At 41.2% G+C, this 19,022-nt stretch overlaps 1 protein-coding gene across 7 annotated transcripts in view; it reads left to right on the top strand.

Annotated features, from left to right (window-relative positions):
• secisbp2l (SECIS binding protein 2-like) overlaps positions 1-19,022 on the top strand; it is a 200,206-nt gene that overhangs the window by 144,243 nt on the left and 36,941 nt on the right. For 4 of the 7 annotated variants that reach the window (XM_063065700.1, XM_063065697.1, XM_063065699.1 and 1 more), the window contains 7 exons: positions 489-718; positions 5,079-5,103; positions 5,989-6,101; positions 14,058-14,216; positions 14,720-14,842; positions 17,621-17,788; positions 18,166-18,307. In XM_063065700.1, the coding sequence (XP_062921770.1) occupies positions 489-718; positions 5,079-5,103; positions 5,989-6,101; positions 14,058-14,216; positions 14,720-14,842; positions 17,621-17,788; positions 18,166-18,307 (960 nt within the window). The remainder of the gene's footprint in view (positions 1-488; positions 719-5,078; positions 5,104-5,988; positions 6,102-14,057; positions 14,217-14,719; positions 14,843-17,620; positions 17,789-18,165; positions 18,308-19,022) is intronic. The other 3 variants (XM_063065698.1, XM_063065702.1, XM_063065703.1) reach the window with 3 other exon arrangements.

The following is a 19,022-nucleotide window of genomic DNA, read 5'->3' as shown; positions in this document are numbered from 1 at the left end:
CTCGGTCTTTCAACATTTGATAAGTTTCAGTACAATTCCCCCACCACTGTTCTTCAAAACTCCAGCGAGTAGAGGCCCAGAGGCATCAAATCCTCCTTGTATGTTAACAATTTCATTCCCAGTATCATTCTCATGAACCTCCTCTAGACCCTCTTCAATGCCAGCACATCTTTTATTAGATAAGGGGCACAAGACTGCTCGCAGTTCTCCAGTTGTGGTCTGATGAATGCTTTATAAACCTCAGCATTACATCCTTGCTTTTATATTCTAGTCCTCTCGATCTGAATGTTGACATTGCATTTGCCTTCATTACCACCAACTCAACCTGGAAGTTAATCTTTAAGGAATCTTACATGAGGACTCACAAATCCTTTTGTGTTTGTAATAAATGCTGTTGGAATTTGTAGCATTTGATAGTTATAATAATTTATATCTTAACTGTTTACAGTTAAATATCTGTTATTTTTATTTAATTCTGTCGTTCAAAGACTTCCCTGGAGATGTAGCTAATAAATCTCTCTCTGAGAGGGCCAGCCCCTTGCTCTGGAAATCAAAAGTCAGGAGAAGAAGAGCATCTCACCCTGCTGCTGAGTCTTCAAGTGAGCAAGGAGCTAGTGAAGCTGATATTGACAGTGATAGTGGCTATTGCAGTCCCAAGCACAGTCACAGTCAGACTACAACAGCTATAACTCGGAATATAGAAGGCAGCAACGTTAAAGTATGTAAATCTATATTGTTAATCAAAATGAATTTGCATTGAAATGTGTTAGAGTAGAAAGTGCTAATAAGTTTCTTATCACATGCTTGATGGATCAAAAAGGAGATGAAAAATTGTTTGAGGAATTCCCATTTTGATTTTCCTAATACTGTTTTGGTATGACTGGTTACATTTCTTGATATGGCTTTACAAAAAATAGCAATGTAATATAATTACAGTATTATAATATTAATTATAATATATAATTACATGAAATGTAAAATAGCAACTTAAGGGAGGAGTAGGTGGTGCTAAAGCTTTAGTGTTCAATAAGACATCAAAAGTTTGCTGGCGAAAAGACTAAAGGTTGAATGGGGGAAAATAATAAATTCCATTTATACTTGTTCCATTGATGTGATAATTGTGCTATATTCCATATCTATGTCATCTCTGTATTGTAAAGTGACCAAGTACTCCATGGAAGTTTGTGAAAAAGAATTTGACATGGATCCATTTAGTTCTGATCTTTGATCAAAGTGGGGTGTTTAAAAGTATTTAGAGAGAACATTTTCAGAGCTTGGTACCTGGCACATGGTCTACAGCAAAATGGTCAAGAAACCTAAAGGAATGTTGATAGCTCGGTTTGTAGAGTTAAAGGACATTTAAGGATGAGATGGCGAGTGGTTGGAGAGATTTGAAAATAAAAATGTATATATTTAAAATTGATTAACCGTAGTCAGTGTCGGGGGATACAAGGGGATAACGGGTGGGGTGGGCAAGTTCAGACACAGATACAGGAGGTTCAATAACTTGCATTTTACAAAAGTAGAAAAAATGAAAAGAGGTTCTGGTATATAAAGGATGGAACTTTTTTCCCAAGAGAATTGGAAGGAACTTCTACTTGTCCAGCAGTGGAACAGTACGATACTTGAGGAAGGTTGAGATGGAGTTGGTTGTTTTCACTCTATATGTGGAAACTGATACACTACTTTTGGATAACGTATGGGCTTTACTTTGAAAAGAGATGGGGGGGCTGGCAATATACTCTTGAGATACCAAAGGTAAGGATGCAAAAAAGGTCAGAGTAAAATTTGGGTTTGGGAACAAAACAAAAAACTATGATACAGTATATTAAAAATACTAAAGATAATTAAGTGAGGCAAAATGATGAAAAGGCCCAGGTCGATTGTGGTCAAGACTCACCAGATAAAATTGTAATTGAATAATTAGGAGGCTTTCTGGAACTTAGAACAGTACACCATTGGACAGGCCACTTGGCCCATATATTGTGTCTATCTTGAAGTGATTTATACGCCGGGTCCTAATGTCCACCGCACTGAGCCAGGTTAAGTAAGGTCTCGGGTTCCGCTGAGTCCTAAGGACCACCACATTGAGACAGGTTGAATAAGGGACTTGAGCATCCGCGTTTTTTGGTATCCACGAGGGGTCCGGGAACCAATCCCTCATAGATAAGAAGGGCCGACTGTACTTCCAATGGAAGGATTACTCTCTTCCTGCTTCTGTCTTCTTTCCACACTGACTCAAAAGACAATCCATCCACAACATCCTTAGTGCAGCTATGATGCTTCCACTAATTAGCAATACCACTCCCCCACCTCGTTTACCCTTTTGAAACATTTAAACCCTGAAACTTCCAGCAACTATTCTGGCCTTTGTGGCAGCCATTGCTCCGTCATAGCCACAAAATCATAGTTCCATGCTCCAAGTTCCCACTCTTGTTCATGATACTTCTTTCATTAAAATAGACATAATTCATCCCATCTGACTGACTGCAATTTTGCCTTATCAACTGCCTATTCTTCATCACAATCTGTTTACAAGCTGCATCTACCTGGACACCTACTGCGCCATTCTCTGAATTATCAGTCTGGTGCCCATTCCCTACCACACTAGTTGAAACCCTCCCCAACAGCTATAGAAACGTAGAAAATAGGTGCAGGAGTAGGCCATTCGGCCCTTTGAGCCTGCACCGCCATTCAGTATGATCATGGCTGATCATCCAACTCAAAACCCTGTACCAGCCTTCCCTCCATACCCCCTGATCCCTTTAGCCACAAGGGCCATATCTAACTCCCTCTTAAATATAGCCAATGAACTGGCCTCAACTGTTTCCTGTGGCAGAGAATTCCACAGATTCACCACTCTCTGTGTGAAGAAGTTTTTCCTGATCTCGGTCCTAAAAGGCTTCCCCTTTATCCTCAAACTGTGACCCCTTGTTCTGGACTTCCCCAACACCGGGAACAATCTTCCTGCATCTAGCCTGTCCAATCCCTTTAGGATTTTATACATTTCTATAAGATCCCCCCTCAATCTTCTAAATTCCAACGAGTATAAGCCTAGTCGATCCAGTCTTTCATCATATGAAAGTCTTGCCATCCCAGGAATCAATCTGGTGAATCTTCTCTGTACTCCCTCTATGGCAAGAATGTCTTTCCTCAGATTAGGGGACCAAAACTGCACACAATACTCCAGGTGTGGTCTCACCAAGGCCTTGTACAACTTCAGTAGTACCTCCCTGCTCCTGTTCTCGAATCCTCTTGCTATGAATGCCAGCATACCATTCGCCTTTTTCACCACCTGCTGTACCTGCATGCCCACTTTCAATGACTGGTGTATAATGACACCCAGGTCTCGTTGCACCTCCCCTTTTCCTAAGCGGCCACCATTCAGATAATAATCTGTTTTCCTGTTTTTGCCACCAAAGTGGATAACCTCACATTTATCCACATTAAATTGCATCTGCCACGAATTTGCCCTCTCACCTAACCTATCCAAGTCACCCTGCATCCTCTTAGCATCCTCCTCACAGCTAACACTGCCGCCCAGCTTTGTGTCATCCGCAAACTTGGAGATGCTGTATTTAATTCCCTCATCTAAGTCATTAATATATATATATTGTAAACAACTGGAGTCCCAGCACTGAGCCTTGCGGTACCCCATTACTCACTGCCTGCCATTCTGAAAAGGTCCTGTTTATTCCCACTCTTTGCTTCCTGTCTGCCAACCAATAGCAGATCTACTCTACAAGGATATTGGTCCCCATCAAATTCAGGTGTTACCTGTCCTTTTTTATACAGGTCATACCAGAAGAGGTGCCAATGATCTGGAAATTTGAAACCCTGAGCCCTGTCCTCTACACCAATTCCTCAATTATACATTCATTTGTCAAATCCTCTTACTGTGGTGCATGTCGCAGGCAGTAATTCAGAGATTGCTACCCAAGAGGTCCTGTTTTTCTCGCTTCCGACCTCGCTCCTTTTCAGGACCTCGTCTCTTTTCTTAGCTTATGCCTGCTGCACTCTGCCACTTCTCAGTCCATATGTGAAACTGATCCTACTTTGATCACCCTTTGTACCCTCCATAACTTCACCAATCTTGGTGTCATCTGCAAACTTGCTAATCTACACATCTTCTGTTCCATTCAAATCATTGCTATATATTGGAGGTCCCAGCGCTGATCCTCGCTGAACTCCAATCATCAGGGTAAATATCGAGATGATTAAGATTGGAGACCTGTTTTCATGAGGAACTGTGAGATGGACAAAGAATGTACTGCATGGATGGTTTAAAATGTTGGGATAAATCATACTGATGAAAACCCACTGCCTGTAGTCCCCTGCTGTGCCCGAGCCATTTAGGGACGGCTGGCCTTAATAACTCCTCACATTCTGTAGTTGAATGGCCATGTGTCCCAAGGCTTTGGTGTGTATTCTTGAGATATTACCCCAGAATATCTTAACAGCCTTTGACTAACGGCAAAGTTGGGTCAGAATTTTATTTTGTGTCAATGTCTATAAGCCTGCCAGTTTTAGGTATCACATGCCTCTGATGTAAAAGCATTAAATATTTTTGATTTTATTAGTTTTAAAATAATTTTAAGACATTTGTCTTCCCACTTTCCATGCTGAAAATTAAATTGAAAAGAATCATTGGCAAGTATAATTTGTCTGATGAGATAATTGAGATGCTTTTCTACCCGGAGAGGATGTACATTTTTCAAGGTGAAAACAGTTAAATACAGTTCATCTGAGATCACTGTTCATTTGACTTGCAAAGCCGTAACAGTATGATAAGCTGAGATACAGAAAGTATGAATAGCACACAGATCTGGCTTCTGTCTCCACTAATTATAGGAAAATCTGTCATGTGAATGAAGCCAAAGATCAGTTTGCAAAAGTTCAAAAGCATATAAAATCAAATAATGAAACTCAGCAGGTCAGGCAGCAAATTTAGGAGAGTAGCTGTTAACATTTCGGGTTGAACACTTCTCATCTGAACCAAGAATATAAATTATGTTCTGCCAGAAGATTATAAATCTAGATATGCAGAGTTTTGTTAAATTATTTTTTTCTAATTTCAGGCAGAGGATTCAACAGGGATCACAGGTAATTACTTTTGATTGCAATAGATTTTTATCATAAGCATAGGCTGCCCCTAACAAATTTTTGACACAAGTGATGCATTTCACTGTTTTTATGTACGTCTTACAAATAAAGCTCATTTAATGCTACCATTCTGTCACTAATGTAAAAACAATAGGAGTAGGCCTTGCAGATTCTCTTGCTGTATCTTTCAATAAGGCCAAAGGTGATCGTCTCCTGCCTTGCATCCCTTGATCCTTCATTGTCAAACAATTTGTACTGACTGAGATCAACAAGAAGAAAGAACTGACACTAACAGAAGCAGTGGTTTAACTTAGCTTTGTAAACCTTACTGATAATCAGAATTTGGGATCAGAACTAGAAACATGATGTTGTTTGGGCAGAGCATGACACTATAAGTTTTTCAAACTTTGTTCTTGGGTAAATGATACTGGCAGGGCTGCATTTATTGCTCTGATACATTTGATTTAACAAGGTGATTGGACCCATTTTTCCTTGAACAAATTGTATTAAATGACTCAGCTTTTGATTATTGCTCCACTTTATTTGGGCCAGTTGAATACCAAAACAAATCTTCCTTTGTTTCAGCAATATGAATGGAACTTTTTTTTCTTTCTTCGGTAAAGGAATATTTGGAAAGATGTCACAATCTTGCCTACTTGGCTCACAATGTAGCCTCCTTAGGTTTGTGTTCAGGCTTTGCCAGTTGCACTTATGATTGAAATCAACTTTTCTACTTTCTATTTGTGTGAAGCTAAGTTTGAACTTAGTTACTTCCTCTGAGAGTTCCTATACATGTCAGTTAATAAGTGTTTATGTTCATGTGTTCACCATTTAAGTGAAGTACTATGGCAGTTGTTAATAGAAATGGAATGATCTTTTCTTCAGGAAGCCCCAGCTGGGCAAGTATAGCTTCCCAAGCACCACAGCGGTTTGGCATGGAGAGATTCCAGACCATTTCTTGCAGAAGTGGAAGACCAGCAGATCCTCGAAACACACAGGTATATATATATATAAATTCAGAATCAGCACAGTTAAAGCCCTCCTAACAATTGAAATGCTGTCGTGAGAAAGCAGCATCCATCATCAGAGATCCCCCACCATTCAGGACATGCTTTCTTCTCGCTACTGTCTTCAGGTAGAAGGTACAAGAATCTCAGGACTCGCACCGTCAGGCTTAACAATAGTTTAGTACCCCTCAACCATTAGGCGCTTGAATAGAAGGGATAACTATACTTGCATCATCATTGAAATCATTCACACAACCAATGATCTCACTTTTAAGAATTCTTTATCTCCTTATCTCATGTTCTTGTATTTTATTGCTATTTATTTATTTTTGCCTTTGCATAGTTTGTTGTCTTCTACACTTTGATGTTTCATTGATCCTGTTATAGTTACTATTTTATAGACTTGTGTATGCCCACAAAAAGACGAATCTCAGGGTTATGTGGACATATATATACTTTAATAATACAATTTACTTTAAACTTTGAACTGAATTGTTCTGAATTTGATTCATCCAAGTTTAAAATGTTACACTATTTGGAAAATGGTACACTTCATTTAATATACAAACTCTGTACTGACATGAGTTTCAGTGCTGCATTAAACTTAAGATCTCCAGTGCCTTCGGAACAAAAGTTCTTTCAGATATTTATTCTTCTTATGTAAATTGAGATTGGATTTTGTTTGGTCAAACAGTATTTGGAAAGGGAGAAAAAGGTTAACACTTCATTTCTTAGTAATCTATTTAAACAGTCATTTACAGTGGCATGCAAAAGTTTGGGCACCCCTGGTCAAAATTTCTGTTACTGTGAATAGCTAAGCGAGTAAAAGATGACCTGATTTCCAAAAGGCATGAAGTTAAAGATGACACATTTCTTTAATATTTTAAGCAGGATTACTTTTTTATTTCTATCTTTTACAGTTTCAAAATAATAAAAAAGGAAAAGGGCCTGAAGCAAAAGTTTGGGCACCCTGTATGGTCAGTACTTAGTAACACCCCTTTTGGCAAGTATCACAGCTTTTATATGCTTTCTGTAGCCAGCTAAGAGTCTTTCAATTCTTGTTTGGGGGATTTTCGCCCATTCTTCCTTGCAAAAGTTCTGTGAGATTCTTGGGCCATCTTGCATGCACTGCTGTTTTGAGGTCTATCCACAGATTTTCGATGATGTTTAGTCGGGGGACTGTGAGGGCCATGGCAAAACCTTCAGCTTGCGCCACTTGAGGTAGTCCATTGTGGATTTTGAGGTGTGTTTAGGATCATTATCGTGTTGTAGACAGGACATCATCTTCGGCTTTTTTACAGACGGTGTGATGTTTGCTTCCAGATTTTGCTGGTATTTAATTGAATTCATTATTCCCTCTACCAGTGAAATGTGCCCTGTGCCACTGGCTGCAACACAAGCCCAAAGCATGATCGATCCACCCCTGTGCTTAACAGTTGGAGAGGTGTTCTTTTCATGAAATTCTGCACCCTTTTTTCTCCAAACATACCTTTGCTTATTGCGGCCAAAAAGTTCTATTTTAACTTCACTCCACAGGACCTGTTTCCAAAATGCATCTGGCTTATTTAGATGCTCCTTTGCAAAACTTCTGATGCTGAATTTTGTGGTGAGGATGCAGGAAAGGTTTTCTTCTGATGACTCTTCCATGAAGGTCATATTTGTGCAGGTGTCGCTGCACAATAGAACAGTGCACCAGCACTCCAGAGTCTGCTAAATCTTCCTGAGTCAAAGAGGGGTTTTGATTTGCCTTTCTGGCAATCCTATGAGCAGTTCTCTCAGAAAGTTTTCTTGGTGTTCCGGACCTCAACTTGACCTCCACCGTTCCTGTTAACTGCCATTTCTTAATTACATTACAAACTGAGGAAACGGCTACCTGAAAATGCTTTGCTATCTTCTTATAGCCTTCTGCTTTGTGGGCATCATTTATTTCAATTTCCAGAGTGCTAGGCAGCTGCTTAGAGGAGCCCATGGCTGCTGATTATTGGGGCAAGGTTTGAGGTGTCAGGGTATTTATCAAGCTTTGAAATTTGCATCACCTGGCCTTTCCTAATGATGATTGTGAACAAGCCATAGCCCTAACAAGCTAACATAGCCCTAACAAGGTCTGAGACCTTGGTAAAAGTTATCTGAGAGCTCAAATTTCTTGGGGTGCCCAAACGTTTGCATAGTGCTCCTTTCCTTTTTTTCACTCTAAACTTGTGCAAAAAAATAATACACTAACCTTGCTTAAAATGTTGAAAAGAATGTTTCATCTTTATGCCTTTTGGAGATCAATTCATCTTCTACTCGCTTAACTATTCACAGTAACAGAAATTTTGACCAGGGTGCCCAAACTTTTGCATGCCACTGTACCTATTCAAATACTTCTCTACATTCATCTTCAATTTTCCCTTTGCAAAGTGAAGTTTTTTTTAAGTAAGATGTGCTTAGCTCTTGCATATGTCGCGCAGTATAAGAGATGGAGGCTGCAGCATTTTTCCTTGCCCTTTCTTTTTCATCTTTTCCATCCCTTCCAATAAATTTTCTCAGTTATGGAGCTTGCATGTTAGGCTTAGCTGAGGAAAGACTGGACAGGTTGTATTGGTTTTCCTTGGAGGATACCGAGAAGAAAACTGATTACAGATGTGGAAATTTTTCAAGAGTATAAATAATTTTTTTTTCTCCCACAGCAGAAGTGTGGGGAGCTATTTCAGGGAAACCTGAGATGGTACAGCACATCAACAGGCCCTTTACCCCATAATGTTGTATTGAACTAATTAAGTCTACAATGCCTATCCTATCTCATTTGCATTTGGTCCATATCCATTATGGAAGAGAGAAACAGATTAAATGAGATCTGAGGAACTTTTAACCTAGTGTGTGGGCATTTTGGTTTTATAGTGGTTAGTGCAATGCTTTACAGCAACAGCGATCAGATGAAACAGGGATTTGTTCATGCCACCGTCTGTAAGGTGTTTGTACTTTCTCCTCATGACAATATGGGTTTCCTCCCACATTCCAAAAGGACGTATGGGTTAGGGTTAGTAGTTTTGCAGCATGCTGTGTTGGCACCAGAGGTATGGCGACACTTGGGGGCTACCTCCAGCACATGTGATGCAAACAACACATTTTAATTCAGGTTTAAATGTACACATGACAAATTAAGTTAATCTTTAAGGAATGTGAAATTCCTTAGATGTTGGACTATTACTGGCAGATATTCTTAAAACATTCAAAAAGCATGTAGCTAAGCTCCTGAATCACCAAGGTGCAGAAGGTCATAAAGCAAGTGCTGATAAATGACATTAGTATAGGCACTTACAGTGTGGAGCATGTTACTGTACTTTGGCACCAAGGCTCTTGTATATAGAAAATATTGAATGGTTCCTAATTTTGTATGCTGAACCTTGGAAACCAGATAGCTTCCTTCTTTTCAGGTTTTAGTGAAGGCAGGGAGTTGCCAGATGTTGTTGTCAACACTATTGGGGAATGGTGCTCTGTGAAGGTAAATTTTATTATGAGTGGTCACAGCAGAGCAATAGACAATAGGTGCAGGAGTGGGCCATTCGGCCCTTTGAGTCAGCACCGCCATTCACTGTCATCGTGGATGATCATCCACAATCAGTATCCAGTTCCTGCCTTATCCCCATAACCTTTGATTTCGCTGTCTTTAAGAGCTCTATCCATCTCTTTCTTGAAAGCATCCAGAGACTTGGCCTCCACAGCCTTCTGGGGCAGAGCATTCCATATATCCACCACTCTCTGAGTGAAGAAGTTTATACTCAACTCAGTTCTGAATGGCCTACTCCTTATTTGTAAACTGTGGCCTTTGGTTCTGGACTCACCCATCAGCGAGAACATGCTTTCTCCCTCCAGCATGTCCAATCCCTAATAATCTTATATGCTTCAATAAGATCCCCTCTCAGCCTTCTAAATTCCAGAGTATACAAGCCCAGTTGCTCCAATCTTTCGACATATGTCAGTCCCGCCATCCCGGGAATTAACCTTGTGAACCTACGCTGCACTCCCTCAATAGCTGAATGTCCTTCCTCAAATTTGGAGATCAAAACTGCACACAATACTCCAGGTGTGGTCTCACCAGGACCCTGTACAGCTGCAGAAGGACCTCTTTGCTCTTATACTCGATTCCCCTTGTTATGAAGGCCAGCATGCCATTAACTTTCTTCACTGCCTGCTGTACTTGCATGCTTGCTTTCAGTGACTGATGTACAAGAACACCTAGATCTCATTGTACTTTACCCTTTCCTAACTTGACTCCACTTACATAATAATCTGCCTTCCTGTTCTTACCACCAAAGTGGATAACCTCACATTTATCCACATTAATCTGCATCTGCCATGCATCTGCCCACTCATCCAGCCTGTCCAAGTCACCCTGCATTCTCATAACATCCTCCTCACATTTCACACTGCTACCCAGCTTTGTGTCATCGGCAAATTTGCTAATGTTACTTTTAATTCCCTCATCTAAATCATTAATATATATTGTAAACAGCTGCGGTCCCAGCACTAAACCCTGCGGTACCCCACTGGTCACTGCCTGCCAGTCCAAAAGGGACCCGTTAATCGCTACTCTTTGTTTTCTGTCAGCCAGCCAATTTTCAATCCATGTCAGTACTCTGCCCCAATACCATGTGCCCTAATTTTGCCCACTAATCTCCTATGTTGGACTCTTATCAAAGGCTTTCTGAAAGTCCAGGTACACTACATCCACTGGCTCTCCCTTGTCCATTTTCATAGTTACATACTCAAAAAATTCCAGAAGATTAGTTAAGCACGATTTCCCCTTCGTAAATCCATGCTGACTCGGACCGATCCTGTTACTGCTATCCAGATGTGTCATAATTTCATCTTTTATAATTGACTCCAGCATCTTTCCCACCACCGATGTCAGGCTAACCGGTCTATAATTCCCTGTTTTCTCTCTTCCTCCCTTCTTGAAGAGAGGGACAACATTAGCCACCCTCCAATCCACAGGAACTGATCCTGAATCTATAGAACATTGGAAAATGATTACCAATGCGTCCACGATTTCTAAAGCCACCTCCTTAAGTACCCTGGGATGCAGACCATCAGGTCCTGGGGACTTATCAGCCTTCAGACCCAACAGTCTGTCCAACACCATTTCCTGCCTAATATGGATTTCCTTCAGTTCACCCATTACCCTAGGTCCTTTGGCCACTATTATATCTGGGAGATTGTTTGTGTCTTCCCTAGTGAAGACAGATCCAAAGTACCTGTTCAACTCTTCTGCCATTTCCTTGTTCCCCATGATAAATTCACCCGCTTCTGTCTTCAAGGGCCCAATTTTGGTCCTAACTATTTTTTTCCTTTTCACATACCTAAAGAAGCTTTTACTATCCTCCTTTATATTCTTGGCTAGTTTACCTTCATACCTCATTTTTTCACTGCGTATTGCCTTTTTAGTTACCTTCTGTTGCTCTTTATAAGTTTCCCAATCCTCCGGCTTCCCACTCGTCTTTGCTATGTTATACTTCTTCTCTTTTATTTTTATACTGTCTATTACTTGTCAGCCACAGCCTCCCCTTACTCCCCTTAGGATCTTTCTTCCTCTTTGAAATGAACTGATCCTGCACCTTCCGCATTATTCCCAGAAACACTTGCCATTGCTGTTCCACTGTCATCCCTGCTAGGGTATTGTTCCATTGAACTTTGGCCAGCTCCTCCCTCATAGCACCATAGTTCCCTTTGTTCAACTGTAATACTGACACTTCCGAGTTTCCCTTCACCCTCTCAAATTGTAGATTAAAACTTATCATATTATGGTCACTACCTCCTAATGGCTCCTTTACCTCGAGGTCCCTGATCAAATCCGGTTCATTGCACAACACTAAATCGAGAATTGCGTTCTCTCTGGTAGGCTCCAGTACAAGCTGTTCTAAGAATCTATCTTGGAGGGACTTCACAAACACTGTTTCTTGGGGTCCAGTACCAACCTGATTCCTCCAGTCTACTTGCATGTTGAAATCCCCCATAACAACTGTAGCATTACCGTTGCGACATGCCGATTTGAACTCTTGATTCAACTTACACCCTACATCCAGACTATTGTTTGGGGGCCTGTAGATAACTCCCATTAGGGTCTTTCTACCCTTAGAATTTCTCATTTCTATCCATACTGACTCTACGTCTCCTGATTCTATGTCCCCACTTGCAAGGGACTGAATATCATTCCTCACCGACAGAGCCACCCCACCCCCTCTGCCCACCAGTGTGTCCTTTCGATATTCATTTCCCAGGTCCTGTCTACTTGAAGCCATGCCTCTGTTATTCCCACAACATCATACTTACCAATTCCCAACTGTGCCTCAGGCTCATCTACTTTATTTCTTCCGTGCATTCATATATAATAATTTTAATTCATTACTCCCCTCAACTCCCATATCAATTCCTATTTCACTTGGCCATACTGTACAATCCCTTCTTGAGCTTTCTGCTCTGTTGATTCTGCTATCTTTCTTAACTTTTCTTATTCTCACTTTCCCTTTATCTCCATCCTTATATTTCCAGTTCGTCCCCTTCCCCCACTACTTAGTTTAAACACACCTGTGTTGCAGAGGCAAACCTGCCTGCCAGAATGCTGGTGCCCCGCTTATTAAGGTGCAACCCGTCCCTTTTGTACAATTCATCCTTACCCCAAAACATCCCCCAGTGGTCCAAGAATGTAAATCCTTGCTTCCTGCACCAGTTCCTCAGCCACACATTCAGACCCATTATCTCCCTGTTCTTGCCCACTCCAGCACGAGGAACTGGAAGCAAACCGGAGATAACCACCCTGGAAGTCCTGCTTTTCAGCCTTCTTCCGAGTTTTCTGAAGTCACGCTGTAGAATGTCTTTCCTTTTCTTCCCCATGTCATTTGTGCCGACATGCACCACCACTTCCGGATGTTCACCTTCACTCTTGAGGATTCCCTGGAATCGGTCCATGACATCCTGGATCCCGGCACCAGGGAGGTGACACACCATCCTTAAATCTCGCCTGTTGCCACAGAAACCCCTTTCTGTACCTCTCACTGTGGAATCCCCTACTACCACGGCTCTGCCTGAAGTCTGACTCCTCGGCTTTGCTTCAGCGCCAATTGTTGACTCGCAGACCTGACTGCCTCTCAGGCTGGCATCATCTTCTTTCCCAACAGCTTCCAAGAGGGTGAACTTGTTTACCAGAGGCACATCCCCCGGGGTCTCCTGTACTTCAAGCATCCTTTCCTTGCTCATTGTCGCCCCCCCCGCCCCCTTTTCTCTTCCGGTATCCTCGGTGTAATGACCTCACTGTAGGTCCTGTCAGAAAACTCTCGTTTTCCCGGATTAACCTAAGCTCATCCAGTTGCCTCTCCAGTGCTGCAACACAATCCTTCAGAAGCTGAATCTGGACACATTTTCCACAGGTGTAGGAGCCAGAGGCACTATCAGTGTCCCTGACCTCCCACATCATGCACGCAGCACACTGAATCAGCCTAGCGGTCATCTCTTCACCACTTCTCACCCTCTCCAACTATGGCGTAGTCTCCTCTCTCAGCCTCCTCGCCGAAGACTCTCGAGCCAAAGACTCACACTTTTCTCACAAGACACTTCCCTCGACAAGGCCGCTCCCTTACAGCAAACCTTGCTTATATTAGCTGATAATTTGAGTAATTAGCTTCACCTGCTGCGCCTCCTCCGACCTGGAAGGTCTGTTTTCCTCGCTGCTCACGACCGGCTTTTTAAATCAGCCGCTCCTTCTCAGCCAATCCTCGCACTTACTCCTTCACCTGTCGCGCCTCCTCCGACCTGGAATGTACAATTTCTCAGGAAATGTTGAAGTGGCCCAAATGTAGCACAATCAGCTGCAACAGATTTTCTGGAACTGCTTGAATTTGTATAATTCTGCAAATTGTGAACCTTTGGGAAATGTGAGCTGTTTACAAGTTGATAAGTTTTGATGTGTAGGATTGCTTCAGAGGAAGGGTGCAGGATTTGTCATCAGAGAGAACACCAACCCATCAGAAGAATCGCGATTGGACTGCCAGACAGTCTCCTGAAACACTGCAGTTTGCCAGTAGGCAAAAGACCGGAGCTGATCAAAATCCTGACTCAATATATTTTAAGGTATTCTAAGTTTTGTACATAATTGCATTAATGCAGCTAGAAATGTTTGATTATTTTTGTTAGAATGGTGTTACAATTTTGGCAGCATATTAAATGTAATGCTTTGTGGTGTGGCTATTTGCTATGTAAAGCAAGTTTCAGTTCCTGGCCTGGTAAAAGGATTGATGTCTTCAGTACTGATTAGTCCTGGTGAATTGGTGTGGAGAGAGGAACTACCTATTGATTCCTAATACTTTGAAGTAGCCTGTTTTCATATGTAATTGAGTCCAAAAGAAGTTTGTTTCAGTGTTCAAAAAATCTTCTGTATGTGGTGGAGTCTGATATTGTCATTTGGCTTGCTCTGAAGGGTTTCTATTAAATAATATAATGTCAGACCAATGTGCTGTTGTAAAAAACAACGTATAACAATGCTTGGAGAAATATCAAATGATTACTGTTCATCTGTTCATTAACTGCCTCTAGTACCATGATTTACATTCATGGTCTTTAACTTTTCTCAATAGGATGACAGTGAGTTTCCAGAGTTGATTAGTGGAGCTGGGGTTTCTAAAGGCAAAACTGTTGGCCTTGATAATGCTCAGAATAAAAGCTCTTCCGTTTGTCAACTCACTAAAAAGCCATTGGGGGTGAGTTTATGGTTTAGATCTGTTTCCCATTGTATTCAGCAAAATATTAAATTGGAATATTTGTACGTCTTCACTAAAATTTGAATGTCTTCAAAAAGGCAACTATTATACAAGTGCCTAAAAAGAGTAGTGTGAGCTGCCTTAATGATGATCACCCAGCAGCACTGGTGATGAAATGCTTTGACAGGTTGGTCATGGCTAGAATGAATTCCTGCCTCAGCCAGGACCCACTGCAATTTGCCTATCGCCACAGTAGGTCTATGGCAGGCACAATCTCAATGGCTCTTCACGCAGCCTTGGATCACCTGGACAATGCATACGCCTACGTATATCAGAATGCTGTTCATTGACTATAGCTCAGCATTTAACAGCATTTCCAGAGTCCCGTTTGTTGAGCCACAGAACCTGGGCCTCTATCTCCCTCTTCAGTTGGATCCTCAACTTCCTAACCAGAAGACCACAATTTATACTGATTGGTGATAATATCTCCTCCTCGCTGACAATCAATACTGACACATCTCAGGGGTGTGTGCTTAGCCCACTGCTCTACTCCCTCTATACCCATGACTGTGTGGCTATACATAGCTCAAATACCATCTATCAATTTGCTGATGGTACAACCATTGTTGGTAGAACCTCAGATGGGGATGAGAGGGCGTACTGGAGCGAGTTATGCCAACTAATGGAGTGGTTTTGCAGCAGCAAAATCATAAGACAAAAAAGTTGATTGTGGGTTTCAGGAAGGGTAAGGTGAGGGAGCACACCAATCCTAATAGAGGGATCAGAAGTGGAGAGAGTGATCAGTTTCAAGTTCCTGGGTGTCAAGATCTCTGAGGATCTAACTTGGTCCTAACATATCGATGCAGCTATAAAGAAGGCAAGGTAGTTGTTATATTTCATTAGGAGTTTGAAGGGATTAGTTTGTCACCTAAGACACTCAAAAGCTTCTATAGATGACGAGGGTAGAGCGGTGGATGTTGTCTATATGGACTTCAGTAAGGCCTTTGACAAGGTCCCACATGGAAGGTTGGTTAGGAAGGTTCAATCATTAGGTATTAATATTGAAGTAGTAAAATGGATTCAGCAGTGGCTGGATGGGAGGCGCCAGAGAGTGGTGGTGTTTGTCGGATTGGAGGCCTGTGCCTAGTGATATGCCTCAGGGATCTGTACTGGATCCAATGTTATTTGTCATATACATCAATGATCTGGTTGATGGGGTGGTAAATTGGATGAGTAAGTATGCAGATGATACTAAGATAGTTGGTGGAGTGGATAATGAAGTAGGTTTTCAAAGCTTGCAGAGAGATTGAGGCCAGTTAGAAGAGTGGGCTAAAAGATGGCAGATGGAGTTTAATGCTGATAAATGTGAGGTGCTACATTTTGGTAGGACTAATCAAAATAGGACATACATGGTAAATGTTAGGGCATTGAAGAATGCAGTAGAACAGAGGGATCTAGGAATGATGGTGCATAGTTCCCTGAAGGTGGAATCTCATGTGGATAGGGTGGTGAAGAAAGCGTTTGGTATGCTGGCCTTTATAAATCAGAGCATTGAGTATAGGAGTTGGGATGTAATATTGAAATTGTACAAGGCATTGGTGAGGCCAAATTTGGAGTATTGTGTGCAGTTTTGGTCACCGAATTACAGAAAAGATGTCAACAAATTAGAGAGAGTACCGAGAAGATTTACTGGAATGTTACCTGGGTTTCATCACCCAAGTTACAGAGTAAGGTTGAACAAGTTGGGTCTTTATTCTTTGGAACGTAGAAGGTTGAGGGGGGACTTGATAGCGGTATTTAAAATTATGAGGGGGATAGATAGAGTTGACGTGGATAGGCTTTTTCCATTGAGAGTGGGGGAGATTCAAATAAGAGGACATGAGTTGAGAGTTAAAGGGCAAAAGTTTAGGGGTAACATGAGGGGGAACTTCTTTACTCAGAGAGTGGTAGCTGTGTGGAACGAGCTTCCAGCAGAAGTGATTGAGGCAGGTTCAATGTTGTCATTTAAAGTTAAATTGGGCAGCTATATGGACAGGAAAGGAATGGAGTGTTATGGGCTGAGTACAGGTCGGTGGGACTAGGTGAGAGTAAGAGTTCGGCACGGACTAGAAGGGCCGAGATGGCCTGTTTCCATGCTGTAATTGTTATATGGTTATATAGATGTACTGTGGAGGGCATTCTGACAGGATGCATCACTGTCTGGTATGGGGGCAATACTGCACAGGACCGAAAGAAGCTACAGAAAGTTGTAAAACTCATCAGCTCCATCCTGGGTACTAGCCTCCTTAATAAGAACCCCATCACCCAGGGCATGCCGTCTTCTCATTGTCACTCTCAGGAAGGAGCTACAGAAGCCTGAAGGTGCATACTTCAGTGAATCAGTAACAGCTTCTTCCCCTCTGCCATATGATTCCTTAGTAGACATTAAGCCCATGAGCACGACCTCACTTTTTTTAATGTACTGTATATTATTTCTGTATTTGCACTTTTTAAATCTATTCAATATGCATATTTATTGTAACTCTCTGTGTACATGTGTCCTGTAGTTGATTTACTTTTTTCTTTCTATGTTATACATTGCATGGTACTACTGCTGCTAAGCTAACAAATTTCACGACACATGCCAGTAATAATAAATCTGATTCTGGAATCAAAGTGGGGCAGAAACGTCTACCATTTTGTAGGAGATTGGTGATGGTATTTTACTGCTTTCTGATCCATGAAGTAAATGAGGAATTTTGATGTTTATTATTGTTTGTTAATTTTGCATTTCCCTAGTTGGGTGATCTCCCAGAAACTTCTCCAATCAATATAGTGCAGACACCAATTCCAATAACTACAGCTATTCCAAAACGTGCTAAAAGTCAAAGGAAAAAAGCATTGGCTGCAGCACTTGCCACTGCTCGGGAGTATTCAGAGATTAGCATGGAGCAAAAAAAACTCCAGGTCAGTAACATTTTAGAAGTTTCTTTAGAGTTTGAAGATATATTTACTCAGATGTTTTAAATAATACAACAGCCAAAGCTTAAGTTAGAAAACACTGAAATGCAGCTCATGATTTAATTAGGTAAATTTTGGCACCCATAACTTAATCTTACTCGATTAAGTTACTTGAATCAGGTAACTCAAATCACTCTGTTGGATTAACTTTGTGGTTATAAAAGTCTTGCACTGTGATGGAGCTCATATGAAGGTTGTGTATTTTTTTAAATTATCTGATTAACTTCATGAAAGAAATAATACATTTGTGTATCCCAAAACATTCATTTAATGTCAGAGGTATTTTATGCTGTGGTCTTTTTCATGTTTTGCATTTTCTCAAGGAGGCTCTGAATAAGGCAGCAGGGAGGAAGAGTAAAGCTCCTGTGCAACTGGATCTTGGTGACATGTTAGCTGCACTAGAGAAACAGCAACAAGCCATGAAAGCAAGGCAAATGACTAATACAAAACCACTGACATACTCCGGTAAACTTCATTGTTATACTACTTGTGTGCCTAATTTTGCCCGTAAACTGGATATATTATTGATGTTACTGCTAATGACAGTCAAATACCTTTATAGGGAATAAACACTTTCACTACCTTTGACGTAAATTGGACCTAGAATAAACCCTAACCGTGTTCCTCAGCCACTATTACAAAAATTGAGGAGTTCTATTGAGCCAGTATCAGAATCCGATATCAATTTGTGTGAATGATGTGTCCCCTTGGGTGGTAGGGTAACAAAAAAAAGGACCAGATTGAAAGCCATAAGGTCCAGGAGATTATACACTGACAGATCACATAGAACATTACAGCACAATACAGACCCTTCAGCCTGTGACATTGTGCTGACATTTAACTGAATCGCATTCCCAGGTAGCTTAACTTCCATCTTTTAAAGATCTTGTTTTCCTAAGTATTTGATAAAATCATTTCACAGACATTGGTCTTCCAGTCCTGAGATCTCACTCCTAACTCTTAGTATTGATACATTTATTTATTTAGAGATACAGCACAGAAGAGGTGCTTCCAGCCCAATGAGCTGACCCTAACCCTAAATCACAGGACAATTTACAATGACCAATTAACCTACTAGTTGGTACGTCTTTGGAATGTGGGAGGAAACTAGAGCACCTGGAACAATCTCATGCAGTCGCAGGGAGAATGTACAAACTCCTTACAGCCAGTACCAGAATTG

This window comes from Mobula hypostoma, chromosome 13, assembly GCF_963921235.1.
Source record: "Mobula hypostoma chromosome 13, sMobHyp1.1, whole genome shotgun sequence".
Classification (NCBI taxonomy): Eukaryota; Metazoa; Chordata; class Chondrichthyes; order Myliobatiformes; family Myliobatidae; genus Mobula; species Mobula hypostoma.
This window is presented reverse-complemented; position numbering and strand designations above follow the sequence as displayed.